Source organism: Pelmatolapia mariae, linkage group LG16_19 (assembly GCF_036321145.2).
Source record: "Pelmatolapia mariae isolate MD_Pm_ZW linkage group LG16_19, Pm_UMD_F_2, whole genome shotgun sequence".
Taxonomy (NCBI): Eukaryota; Metazoa; Chordata; class Actinopteri; order Cichliformes; family Cichlidae; genus Pelmatolapia; species Pelmatolapia mariae.
The window spans coordinates 25,467,231-25,481,388 of NC_086241.1; the positions used below are offsets into that span (position 1 = coordinate 25,467,231).

A 14,158-nucleotide genomic window follows, 5' to 3' on the forward strand; every position below is an offset into this window, starting at 1 on the left:
TGTTTACTGAATGCAGCTGGACACAGTGGCAGGATGCACTGATTCCTGATCCTAAACAACATCCACACGTTACAAAGATCAGATTTAGCCATTGTGACATCACCCACTGGTTTCATACATTTTTCAGCCAGAAGTGATCATATTTCCAAGAGAGGGTGGGCGATAAGTTATCAGCCAACTCATTATTGATTGTTTATAAGTTATACACGTACAATACAAAAACACAAAGCTGTTTTCGGCTGCTCCCTTATTTACAAGGAGTCGCTAACACGGGCAGCTTTGCACATTTGATTTACACTAAAACCCCAAGACATTTGTGTCTCCTCCTCACACCAGAGATCTTTTGAACTGCAGCAGAAACTTCTTGGGCTGATGGTACCTTGAAATAAGCCCCAGTATTTGTCAGATAATCCTATTAAAATGCTCCAAAGGCACCGACAGCACAAACAGCTTCAGAGACTCCAATTAGTGGAAGTGGGGCCTAGTAGACGCCAACAGGCTACAGCTGAATGTGCTGGGACACCTTCCAATCAAGTCAACCACACCGCTAACTCCAGTTTTCAGAGCTATAACCCCTCCACCCCCCAAAAAATAACCCCTGTTTTTAAACCAGGTTGTAAACATGCTTTATAATATGAAGTTCGATATGGACTGACTTGCTTTGCCTGACAGACTTATGTCATTTGCGCTATAGTTTTTGGCATAGGCAGTTACTCTGACATGCCATGTGAAAAAAAGATGATCGGTTGAGGGTACATTCATTATAGCAGTCCCTTTGTGTGCTTTCTTTTTATGCTACAAGCTAGGCTAACAAGTCTCAGACCTGTGAGCCGAGCACACAGAAATGACATTTGTGCTGATATATTTTCATCAAACTCGTAGGAAAAGCTTACTTCAGAAATTTACAGCGTGTTTCCTTTTGTTGAGCAATCAGAATTCACTTTCTCGTCTCACCAAGGCCGCTTTCTGTATAAACAAATTAAAACAAATGTCGTGCTTCTTACTGCAGCGCCCATAATATGCACCAACACACTTACTCTGGCAAATTTCACAGCAGGCTGACTCCTTTCTATTAGACTCCAGCTCTGAGACAAAGAGCTGAGAAACGCTGCAAAGCTTCAGTGCTAACATATTATTTAAGAAGACGAGCATGCAGCGTGGTAGAGAACTGTAACTACTGTCTGTCACTAAAAGTTCATAATTAACTCAATTTGCAAGCATTAACTGTATGAACATCTTTGAAATCACAGCCACAGTCTTCGAGACATAGTTTTGACCTTTGAACCAGTTAGATGCCCATCATGGCTACAAAGTAAAATAGAACTTTATTATATTAATATTATTGAAATAAAAAACACTTATGTATTCCCTGCATCTCAGTCATTGCTTAGTTGGAATGGAGCAGATATGAGGGGCAAGAAGACGGCACATTTTGAGGTTGACTAAAGGATTTGTGCAAGTTCAGTAGACTCGTATCTTTCCATTACCTAACTTCACTAATCCGAACAACTGCAATCACTCTAAGTGGTGTCATGGCGGTCTTTATCAACTCATTAAGAAAATGAAGGGTTTCTAAATCATGTAAAAAAAGCCATTGGGTCTATATGACCAATCATAAAGGCTGACAAGCGTACATGCTTCATCTCTCTTCATTCTTTACTGTCATTGCACAGTCACACTTTGTAATCAGTACAATGAAGCTGCGGTATTGTCCCACATCAGTGCTCAAAAATGCAAGCAAATGACAATAATTAAATACCATGTATACAGAGTGGTTCATAGCCATGTCAATATCTCTGCCCTAACATTCATCATAATTACAAGTCTGTTTGCAGTTAAATGTATGTGTACTGTTGACAGTGAGACAGTTCATACTTTCACTTGCAAGCCAGGCAACATTCATCGGTCTAAGAGTTATAAACAGTAAATCAAGTAAAAGTAGGTAAAAGTAAATAAAAAAGAAAAAATAGTGATTCACACTGGTAAGTAAGGAAAAAAATGTATGTTCAAAGTTCAAAACATGCTTTGAAATGTTGCTTGCTTATAAAGATTAGAATCTAGATCTCCTACTGCCTACAGTTAGTTGTGAAGTAAAGCCAAAGGTGTGTGTATAGCTTTGTACACCACAATCCTTGGATCTTTGTGAATTATGGTGCCTTTTTCCAAAAAAATCAAACAACCAAACAAACAGCCAAACCCTGGCAGGTCAGTAGGCAGTGCTTTTATACAACCTGGCGTAATATCGCAGATTTAACATGTTTTGGAACAGGGTGAGACATGGTCTAATTACACTGGCTCTTTATATAAAGAACAAAAAAACACATACACATTAGATATTTCTGCCTGTTATGATTTAAGTTCTGTGTCATTACAGGAAGTGATGACACGCTGATTTTACTTGAAGTGGGAGCTAAAAAGAAGGGTGTGGCGATCTCGGGCTGCAGATGGTGTAGTGTTTCTTCCACATTCTCTGAAGTGTTTCAGTTGCCTCGTCCTCACAGTGTAACAGTAATAACAGCTACTCCTTGTTGCTGAACCTCTCATTTTCAATCTAAATACTTACATAGCAGTGTTGCTTGACAGATCTTCTTTCTGCTGCACTAAAGTGGCCAGAAGTTGGACAGCAATTGCTGGTCTGTCAGTACTAGACAGTGTATAAAGCTAGCATTTGAGCAGTGGTGAAACGCAACATTGAAAGTAAACTAAAGGTTTTGAATAATTGTGCAATACTTAGTGACGTTCCTAAGCATGTTGAGTTACTTAAACTCAGCATGCTTTTTTTAAAAATAAAAAATGCACTAGCATTCACACTATTTCAGCTTGTTTTCCCACCATCATGAATAATTTTAAATCTGCTGCTGTTGTTCTGTGCACAGCTGTTGTGATGATTTCCTCTTTTAGTACAGAGCAGCATTATACTGGGTGGCTGCTGGTGGGCAGTTGGGTCTAAGAGTCACTTAAATGAGCTGACACGGTCCTTCTGGGAGATAAGTATAGAGCGTGCTATGGGGCAATTCACCACATTTCTGTTTATTTCTGCTGTTAAGAAAGGCTGATGGTTGCTGTTTCTGTAAACACTACACCAACACTACACGGGCTAATGCTGCTGAATAAGATTATAAACAGCTCGCTCGCCTCCCTTCCCCACCTCTGACAAGAAGTGAATAAGCTTGCAAAACTTCAAAATGCCCACACTAATCAGCATTGTGAATTCCCATTTTCTAGCCAACACAGCCCACTGCTGAGAAATGATAATAATCCTCCGTGTTGGCTCCGCTGAGATGTCTTCATCGTCAGTGCTCTGTAAGCAAAGAAAACATGGGCAAATGTAGAAGTGCCAAGTCTGTATTTACAGTAAAAGACCTGTTAAGATGATTTAAATCCAAGGAATGAGCGTCAAGTCTGTCCTGCCAGGAAAATACAATCACACTTTGGTCCCTTTTAATTAGTTAACTGGCAATTTCTATGTAAGAGGACAAACTAACAGAGCAGATATGCTTTCTATGAGCACCGTATCTTCTGCTTAATTGATCCCCAGTTAGCCATTAATTATTTGATTACCTCATTTAGTCCGCATGACATCGGTTTGTGTCAGCTCAGTCACTGACAAGTTAGCTCTAATTAAAAACCATGAAGCCATTTACCAGGAGGGGCGCAATAGATATTCATGAGATTGTTTTAATTTGTAATAAAGAGCGAAATTATCACCAGTGTTGAGACTATGAGCTGTTCTGTCGCAGCTACGTGCCATTGTTCCTCCATACGTCTGTGCTCTCGCCTGCGGCCTGACAGGATGTGTCCATCTGCCTTAAATGGCCATTACGCAGGAGTAATGTGCTACCATGTTACTCATAATTACATCTGGCTGGCCACACCGGGGTGATTTCAGTCATTTTGTAGAAGATGTTTTCTTTTTTGCCTGTCTTGTCAAAGTGCTCTGGAACCGAACCCTTTAACAGAAGAAGATTTCGCTGGTTTTTACAGCTGCATTGAGCTTTATGGGGTACATAATATGGAAATCTCAAGAGTTATATTGGAGAGATGATGTTTATGTAGAATTTCAAAGCAAAAGGAAATCATCCCACACCTGCACTGTAAACGTGAAAGCCAGATTCAGACTCTGAAAAAAGGTGACTGAAATCAAACAGACCCAGTGCGGCCCAAGGGCATCCTGTACCAGGGGGATTTTATATTTCCTGCAAGCTAAAATTAAATAAGAAACGTCTCTTTGATTCTCTTAAGGATGGATGGATGGCTGTTGTTTCCTCGGTCGGTTCGTTATAATCTGCTGCTGAGCAGTCACAGACTGAAAGTGTTTCCGGAGAGAAAAATTATTATTCACAAACGTTTCTGACATTATCAAGGAACAGCTTTTCTGCACTCTGGTACATTGTGTTGGATTTTCCTTAAACTGATCGGGAAAAACGAGGTTTAAAGACATCATCCTGAGTTTTCAGAAAAACTGTGATGAAATATTTTTTTGTTTTCTCCCATTTCATGGATCCTAAAATGAAATCGGAAGATAAATCTGTAATGTAAACAAACAATAGTTTTTTCTTGTATCTGAACAGGAAAAATAAGTCCTGCTGTTTGTTGTTGAGACAAATCTTTTATTTGCTTTTTCTTCTTCTCTCAGCTACACTAGCATGACATAAATCCCTTTTTGTGTGTGTGAATCACAAAGTGCACAGTAAAAATGTCATTTTGACACCCGCAGCAAGCAAAATGTGTGCGTTATACGCAGGTACAGGGGCACAGTACAGAATTCGGGGTCCCATACATAAGCAGTCTCTGCGGGCCCCCTTACTTTCTCGATCTCTCGCACATCGTTAGACTGCTTTTGAAGAAATAATTGAACCAACAACTCAATATTATACCTTGTAATATAAAATGTCTTAAGGCGACTGCTGTTGTGATTTGGTGCTATACAAATAAAACTGAACTGAACTGAGCCTGCTGGCACATCACCTGCTGCTGCTAGCTCTCTCTGGCTGTTACTGAAATTAAGGCATTTCATGGTGCTAAGTTGTGTTGTTAACATTTGGCTTCCCTCAGTTTACTTCCCCTTGTTGCCCTTTCTTTCCTTTCATTTTTGATTGTATTTCATCAGCCCTCGGGCTGTTTTCACAGAGTGTGGGTTAACCTAAACCATTTAGCCTCTGTAAGGAGTAAAAAGGCCATCAGAGAACCCCCCACTACTTTTTTGTTTGGTCACCCAACCAATTTATTCAACAAATTTAATCGTGGCATTAATTGCTTAGAAATAAAAAGTTGTAAAACAAACTTTTCATTCCAGGAGTTAGGACTGAATTATCAGCTCATAACGCCATCTGTCCTTCAGCACATAAATGCATTCCTGTTTCCAGTACCATATCAGTATCAGATTGTGCAAAATAAATAACTAAATAAAAAACTGGAATTTTATGTTGATGTCATTGGTGATTCAGTTTGGGTCACAATGTTCAGCTTTTAATAGGAATAACCAAAAGAATATTAAAGAAAAGATTGTTCAGTATATTTGTCATTACAACAATAATAACCACTCTAATTAAACAGCAACATTAATGTGTATTCATGCTGAATCCTGCATCAAGTATCACTGTGTTTGTCTTTTAACCAGGTGTGTTGGGAGAGGACCAAACATTTCCAGGCACCGGTAACAGCATGCAAATAACGTGATAAATTTCAGGTGCCGTATTTTTCATTTTAATTTGAACTTCACCAGATGGGATCACTTTTTGCTTTGAATCGTCTTCATTAATGTTAAACGCTTATGTGAGGTTTGACTGAACAAAACCGAAAAGAGCCAAAAGCAGATTCTACCATTTATTACACATATTACATTCTTAAATAAAAATGCTCCACTTAACAGTTCTTGCATAGATATCTTACAATACCAATTTAGAAAAGAATTATGAAACAGACCAGTAACAAAAATAAATTTTCTTCTTCCTTAATAAAGAACATTACCATACTAACATCATATAATACAAATAATATTTTAAACACTTTGTACAGCAAAAAATCGTAAGTAAAACAAGAGAACGGAAAAGAAACTCAACTCAACAGAGGTGACAGTGAGAGAAGAGAGGAGGGCGGGGTGGAGTGAAGGGTCATGGATCCAAGGTTGATATGAACGGAGTTACAGAGCCCTTGCAGGGCAGGTGAGAAGGATGTCGTGATGGTGAAAACACATCTGCTTGTCTTAATTCACTTTTCTACATGTCCATTCATCCCAGAAAATATATAAGTGGGATCCCTCAACAGCTGTGGTTTGAGTACACACAGTGGGTCATACAAAGGTGCTGAAATACCACTTACAGTTAATACAAATATTGGATTGGCCACACGATATGTGGCACAAGGATTGGAACCAAATAAACTTTCTGTTAGCGTGGACGGTAATACTTGAAAAGTGCATGTCATTTCTACCATGTTACTTACAACAAAGGCATATAAATACACAGTCACTTTGAACAAGTAAGATCTTTTCTGAAAGCTAAGGTTAAACCTAAATTACATAAGTCTTCTGTCTGGCACTTGACCTAAGATTTTAGGTTGCCTGGCAGCATGATTGCATCATTTTAACAATTACGTTATATTTCCTTCAAAATCATTTTGCTGTACTATTTCAGAAATGTAATCTCTAAGGAATACGGTTGATAGACTGCTAAAGCTATAGACTTTTGTAGACTGAAATGTTGATGGGAAGTCTTCAAAAGTGACTGTAACTAAAATAAAGATTGTATAGATTGCATCTGATTGCATAAAATTGTCATAAAATAACATTTTTAAATTTTTTTAAACAGACAATAGCCATTCTGGACTAAACATTTTGATATCCTAAAAAAACATAATGTGCCAAAAATCAAATATTTCAACGCAAACTTGTTAGTCAGTGAAACAAATATTACCTTGGCTGTGACAGGGCACTATTTCCCATAACAATATAGCACAGAGAAACCTAATTCTTTGGTACCAATCCTTTTGCCACATACATACTGACAGAACAGGACAGACTCCAAGAAGGAGTCTGTTAACTAAAAGCATCAGGCATCAGGCCAACTGAGCAGATGAACTGACAGAGTGTGTAAAGCACCTACAAGGATGGGTCATTTGAAAAAAAAAACAAAAAACTGTACCCAGTGAGGACATTAAGCTGGTAAAGTTGAAAAGTTATTGCAGTCTCACCAAAGAACTGCTTGGGGATCCCAAGCTGCATAGCTCTTGAGAATACTTCTCAGAACAGCTGGATATCTATGAGCGTGTTGGGTCCCAGAGGGCTCTGATGGTTGTGGTTTTGGTAGAGAGGGTTTGGTGTAGGTGAAGTGAAACATACAGACACAAGGAGAAGGGTTAAGATCTGTGAATCTCTTATATACTGACACATCAAGCATGGACAAACACAGTAGTTACAGACAGCGTCACTCTGGGATGCCACTGATACCAAGAAAGTTCAACCAAGTCACAGCATGACTGAGTGTTTTAAGAGTACGACATATTCCTCCAGAGAAAGAGTGATGAAAAAGGCATTTAACTGGAGTTTTAAGCAGATATGTCAGTCTGATCTGCTGCAAGGTGACCTGTGGAAAATAGTTCTTGGTGGCCATGTGCATCCTGGTCATGTAACAAATGTTAAGTGGATATTTGACAGAGTGCTCCAACAGACTATGCTAGCAGTGCGCGCACATGAAGAGTGCAATAGCTAAGTATGATCATGTAGTGCAATGTTTGCAAGAACTAAAGCAGATCTATAGAAACGCTGAAATGTCTGAGCGATGCTGTTCGCCACATATGGTTAATTACAGACAGAGCGGTCTGCATGAAAGATCTCACGCTATTTACAAAAGCTGCCAGAAGTGACAATCCTTCATCAGGACGATATGGTGGAAAACTGTGAAAACTGAAGCCTTATCCCTCAAAGGACTGTGTCTAAACAACTAACTGTGGCTACAGAGAATGTCTGAAGGTTGTTTTCACACTGGGTTTGATGCCTTTTTCTCTGGTCTGCTTTTATGCTTTTACACTTGTACATAATCAGTGCTCGCAAGCTAGTTCTCTAGCTACATATGTTTTTATATAGCTAGTGCTTTTTGGTATAAAAGCACTAGTATTATATATAGCTAATGCTAGCTAGCTATTTAGCCAGCGAATACTAGCTATATACATAGCTATTGCTCTCTTACTGAAAAAGCTTACACTTAATTTAAACAGCATTAACAGGCTAATCATCTAAAACTGAATTTCAGGTCACTAAATTTAGAATTAGTAAATTTTCTTTGTCAGAGAAAAGGTTTATTCCCGTTAACATAACCAAGGCTTTTAGAGAGCTAACAAGATTCAGACTCTTCCTTCAGTGTGAAACCACCTTCAGCAAATTCTCCAGATTCTCCCTAAACTCTATCCATTTAATGAAAGGGAATGGAAAACCTGTCTGAAGTTGCTTATATAATGGTTAAACATTCCCAAAGACTCAAGCCCACCTTGACTTTGAAATGAGACTTGACAGTGCTATCTGCAGTGTGCTAAGAAGCTAACTTAAACTAAAGCTACTTCACTCCTGCTTAAGCTGCTAGCGCCACTATACCAGGCACCCTATAAGACCATGAAAACGTTATTTTACATTTGTGAACAATGAGTTCGGCTCCAGCTGACAGTAGACGAGAGGACCGAGAATGTTATGAAGCATGAAGCGTTGGAGCATACCAGTAATTAAGCTTTAACAGGAACGGTTATGTAAGATCAACAGTCCCTCTCCTCCCACCGTCCATCCATCACTCCTTTTCTGCACCTCTGCATCTCAGCTCTTTCCACTACATCTACTACATTCACAGCAGTTAACTTGCAGATATGCAAATCTTTGGGCAAAACGTGTAAAGTGTGCATTCAGCATTCCCGCAGCTGATAGTGCATGGACAACTGCTGTGGACAGAAAGGGAGAGATGGGGTGAGGATGGAGGGAGAGAGGAAAATTAGAATGGCACTAACTGTGAACCACGGGGGAGGATCGGGGGACGTGGAGTGGATTAAATATCTGTTGGGACTTTGCAGATAAATGGTAATTTATTTTATCTGTAATCCATGAGATAAAATGCAATGGCTGATTTAATGATCTGGATATTCATGTAGGTAAATGATTTTTTTTAATCTGTTTTTTTCCATGAAAGTTCAGCCTCTTCAGTGAGTATCTCACCGTCTCCTGATATTTCTCTGCGCTAACAGGACTTTCTGTTTGTTCTACATCAAATGTGTCCACTGGGTGTAAGTCGGGCTCAAGGTCCCTGTTGTTGTTTTTTTTTTCCTCTTTCTCCAGACCACTAAATTTCCCTGTGACCCAGAGCTATCTCATTAGCTGAACTGCAACTTGAGAAGAGGACCCGAGAGTTAATGCTAATCAGAGCTGTGGGACGGCAGCTAGCCGGGCCTGGAGGAGCCTGAGAGACGACAGGAGACCCGGGCAACACTGTGACAGAAAACCTGCTTTGACAGGCTCAGACGTGAAGGGAATGAAATGTGAATTTGTATCTGAAGTGACTTTGCGATCTGTCAAATGTCAGGAGGGGTTATGATTTACGAGGAGATGAACTGTGAGTTGCAATCGCTTCATGCTGGCAAGCACTACAATCTTTAATTTTGTTTTTGTAACAAACAATTTAGCTTTTTTGCCTGTGTGGCGAGTGGCACAACTGCTCAAAACCAACACAGAAATGTGCTCAAAGCGACAAATCCTCTTAGAGAATCCTTTAAGCACAATGTTTTTGCTTTTTAGCATTTTTTAATTCAAAGTTTGTGAAAGATTAATTTAAGTCAAGTTTAAATTAGCATGAATGCAAAATGCTGCTTCCTATTTTTTATAAATAGGCACAAAAACCACTAATTGATTTTTTTTTTTTTTTTTTTAGTTTTTTTATAGTTACATATAAACATATAAACGACAGCCGTCTTCCAAATAATTTGAACCGAATGCCAACTAATCTGTCAGGCAGTCTGATTTTACATGGTTTAAGATAAACCTGTGTAGTGCAAGGCATGACTTAGTATCTCTTTAATGCGATGCAAGTCATCAAGCTCAATGACTTGTATGCATGGATGAATGAATAACTGGAGGGTCAAAAGGAAAGAAAAAGAAAAAAAACCCTAATAAACACATTGTCAGCCATTGCTTTGACCAAAGAAAAAAATCCAACAGCAAATTCATCGACCAGTTCTTCCCTCACACAGCCGCACACTTGTTTACCAGTTTAAAAAGTCAGTTATAAACCTCTTTGCTGAATGACTGCTTCCCATCACAGTATGCCTAACAGGGACACATACATGCACACATAAACACATTCATGCCATCAAAAGCCTCACAAAAGTGCTACAATCCTGATCCCTCTATGATTGTACGTTGTATGGGAGGGCCTCTTTGCATGCCTCGACGCCGACGGCATGACTTTGCATTATCCAAGAACGACGAACACGACCATCGACACAGCTTCTGTAACGGAAACCAGCAAACGGGGCAAATGAAATCAAAAGTGAAACACTGGATTCGCCTCCCACACGGGCTGCTTTGTCATATTTAGAAAGAGAGAAAGTTAATAGTGAAAGCTGCCGCTAGATACACAGAATTCATATGGAGGCGGTCTCCCACTGATCTCTCCTGAGCGGTGAGACTCTGCCCGTGGCTGAAGGGCAGTTCCACGCTGGAGGTTTTTGGTATCGATTGTTCGAAGCTGCACCATAACCCCCCCCCAACATTCCCCATCGGAGGGGAATGTTTTCGCTGTTTCACCTAATGAAGGCTGGCGAAGCCAACTGGCACGATGACTGGGTACACTGGGATGTGAAAACCTCCTGCCAGCTTCAGGAACCTGCACCCTCACCCCAACTGCACCCAGTCAGTAGCAGTGAATAATGGACTGTTTGCACGTGCTGCGGGGCATATACAGTGGGTGGTGGTGGGCGGATGCAGCGGTAGCGTCTGTCGGTGCCGAGTGCCCCGATTGCAAGGGGAGTGCATTTGTTCTTTTTTATTTAATTTTTTTCCCCGTCAACTATTGAGCAAAGGAAGCAGGCATTGTGGACACACGTTTACCTCAGTTTTCTCAGATCCATCTTTTTTTCTTTTCTGTTTTTTTTACATTAAAATTGTTGGTGATTACTTTCAGGGCACAGATAAAAGTCAGTGTTTTCATTGCACATTATGAACCTCAGGTGATTCAAACCTTACTGCGTGTGTTAAATCAGTCAAATAGCATGAAACGGATGCATCTATATGGTTGTGGGTGCTGAGTATTTTGTCAAAAATAACATAGTTTTTACACAGTACCATCAAGTTGGAAAATAAATTTGATTTGCCAGATCAAAACCAGAGCTGGAATTTCTGCACATCATGCTTTGACATCCCCAACAGTCTAGCTAACAGCTTCAATTTTCAGGCTACATCAGGGGTTATCCTGAACGTTTCAGGCAATTTTGTCATCTTGAAGCACTTTTTCCCACGAGCATAAACCATCTTTAATAATAATACTACACGCCTGCTGCTGGTTTAATGTTTCAGATCTGCCGCAGCTTATGATTATTTCCGATGAAAACATTGACCACTGACTCAACTGTAACCAACAACGTAACCAAAGTCTCTGAAGTAAAAAAAAAACGACCAAAAACCAGAAAAAACGCTGATTAAATGAGAGGCACAAGCTGTAGTGAGGGATATGTGGGTGATTGTTGGAACTGAGAACAAGCTGATTTCTCACTTCAAAGGATTTGGAATCATTTGTTACCTCCAGCCGAGAGCTAAGATACTCTTCTGCTAAACAACAGTTGCTAAATTCCTACTGTGAAAAAAGATTTGGGAGCAGAACATATAATTCCAGGAAGAGTGTGCGTGCGTGCGTGCATGTGTGTTCATGAGCTAGTGTGTGCGTTTGCAACAAAGCCTGCCATGCAGTGTGTGTTGTTTCCCCCAACTCTGTTCATTAGTTTAATAATTATTTTCCTAAATCTTATTAGTCTTATCTCAAGAGGAGCCGTGAGCGTAAGAACTGCAGTGTAAGTGTGTGTGTGTTGACGGAGCATGTGTGCTTGTTCTGTATGCAGCGTGTAGAGAGAGACAGAATTGTTTTTGTGTTGTTTTTTTTCCAAGTCTTTTATGATTTTTTTTTCCTTTGTGTTCCTTTTATCCTTATTTTTTCGCCGTAGAAAAAGGAAAAAGCACAGATAACATTGGAAAGAATTAAAAAAAAAAAAGTCAGTGCAGTCAGTGGATATGAAACAGGCAAAATTTGACGGGTCGATGTGACCGTGTCTATTCAGAGCCACCACACAAAGGTCGGCTGGCATCTTTAGTTCCACGTGAATAACCAAAAAGCAGCTCTTGAGCTTCCATTCTCGCCCCGCAGTGCTGCCAGGGAGATGAGATCTCAGAGTCTGTGAAAGCGCTCGAGGATGACTTTCGGAATCAGAATGAAAAAGAAAAAGAAAAAAAAAAAACGAAAGAAAAACAAATAACCAAGAAACATATTTCCAGTTTTTAAGCAATCCTCTGCCCGGCTGCTGTAGAGTACGAGACCACAGAGGTCATAACAAGGTTTTGTTTTTCAGCTGCAGGGAGTCACAGGGCAGAAAGAGCAGCACACAAATGAAGACCTCTCTACTTTCTGCTTTTTATTTTAGTCCAAAAAAAAAAAGCACAGACACAAACCCCTTTTCTGAGAGTCTGTGTGATTCTGTTGTTTGTTCATCCACTGATTTCTTGCAGTCTGCAGATGCAGAGTCGGTGCACATGGGGATTATAAAGACCAACAACGCTCTCCTTCTCATCCCACACATTCTGTTAAAGTCTTTTTTTAAAGATTTTTTTTTTAGTTTTTTTTTTTTGTAGTTTTTTTCTTCTCAAACACATTGCTGTGAGTTTTAAGACATTTTTTTCCTCACAGAGAGAAAAAAAGTGTCATTCTTTTTTTTTTTTTTAAATAACAATAAGAAGAAGAATTATCGTCCTCTAAGTAGAAAAAAGGGAAGAAAGTGTCGCTGCGCATTTCTGTCAGATGGCCTGCGGAGGCGGCAGGCATCTCGGTGAAGGTGAGAGATGCAAAACACCCACTGGAGGAGAGCCTGAGAGCTGCAGCGGCACCCGCTGACCGAGGCCCCGTGGGCGCACCAGCGGTGTCCCGGGCCCTGGGTTCGATTGTCACCCGTGTTGGGAGTCAATCCGTACAGTCTCTCTCCTGCAGATTTGGCATTGTTGTTTTCTTCACAATGAGTACTGGAGCTGACTGCGGCAGGTGATGGTTCCGTGTGTTCCGTGTATGAGAAACGTCGATAAGAAAAGAGCAAAAAAGCTGAAAAAGAAAAAACAGTCGAATATCTGATTTCAAAAGCCGGTAAAGCACTAACAGCTGACTACATGGATATTTAAAAGTTTCTGCTCATCCAAAGTGACTCGATAAGTTTAACACACTGACTACGGAGAAAGTCTCAAAAAAAAAGAAAAAAAGAAAGAAGGCGGTATAATGTTTTGTCAAGCAAGTTGAGTACATGTTGATCTGGCAGTGTCCAAGCCCCCAGAGCTGCATGAAAGTGTCCGGGGTTCACCGGGGTGATGCATTCAAAGACGGGTGTGTGTGTGAAGTGTTTACTATTGCAAACGTGAGTGTGTAATTTTAAAGAAAAACAACAATCTAGCTACTCCTCGTTTTTTCCTCCTGCCCAACTTTCCCCCCGATGGCTGTTTGAGCCTACTGGTGTTTGGATTGGGGGAGGGGCGGCGGGGGGGATATGACGCAGGCAGTCGATAGCATGGCTGCCCATCCTTCTGTCCTCCTATCTCTCCTCCTATTTCTCCTTCTGCTCCTCCTCTTCCTCTTCGTGCTCCTCCTGCTCCTTTTCTTTTCTTTTCTTCTTGTCCTTCAGATGTGCCTCTTCATGTGCAAGGCCAGGTGATCCGACCTAGAGAAACACCTGTGGAGAAACATAGAAATGTTCCTTTTAATATCCAAAGAAAAGCATAAAATATGCATGTGAAATGAGAGCTTGGGCAAAGCAGAAGATGAATTTTTAAAAATGAATAAAAAAACGAGTTATATAAATGACAAATGTGCAGCTGTGCAAAGGCTCAGTTAGCCCTCTTTCGTTGTATATTCGCACTAAAATAACCACAATGCATCAGGTT

At 40.2% G+C, this 14,158-nt stretch overlaps 1 protein-coding gene across 1 annotated transcript in view; it reads right to left on the reverse strand.

Moving 5' to 3' along the window:
- Nucleotides 1-5,824: 5,824 nt before the first annotated feature.
- Nucleotides 5,825-14,158, reverse strand: part of klf7b (Kruppel like factor 7b) — a 64,529-nt gene continuing 56,195 nt past the window's right edge. Inside the window, exon 4 of the mRNA XM_063498356.1 lies at nt 5,825-13,947. Within this exon, the coding sequence (XP_063354426.1) occupies nt 13,896-13,947 (52 nt within the window). The 3' untranslated portion in view covers nt 5,825-13,895. The remainder of the gene's footprint in view (nt 13,948-14,158) is intronic.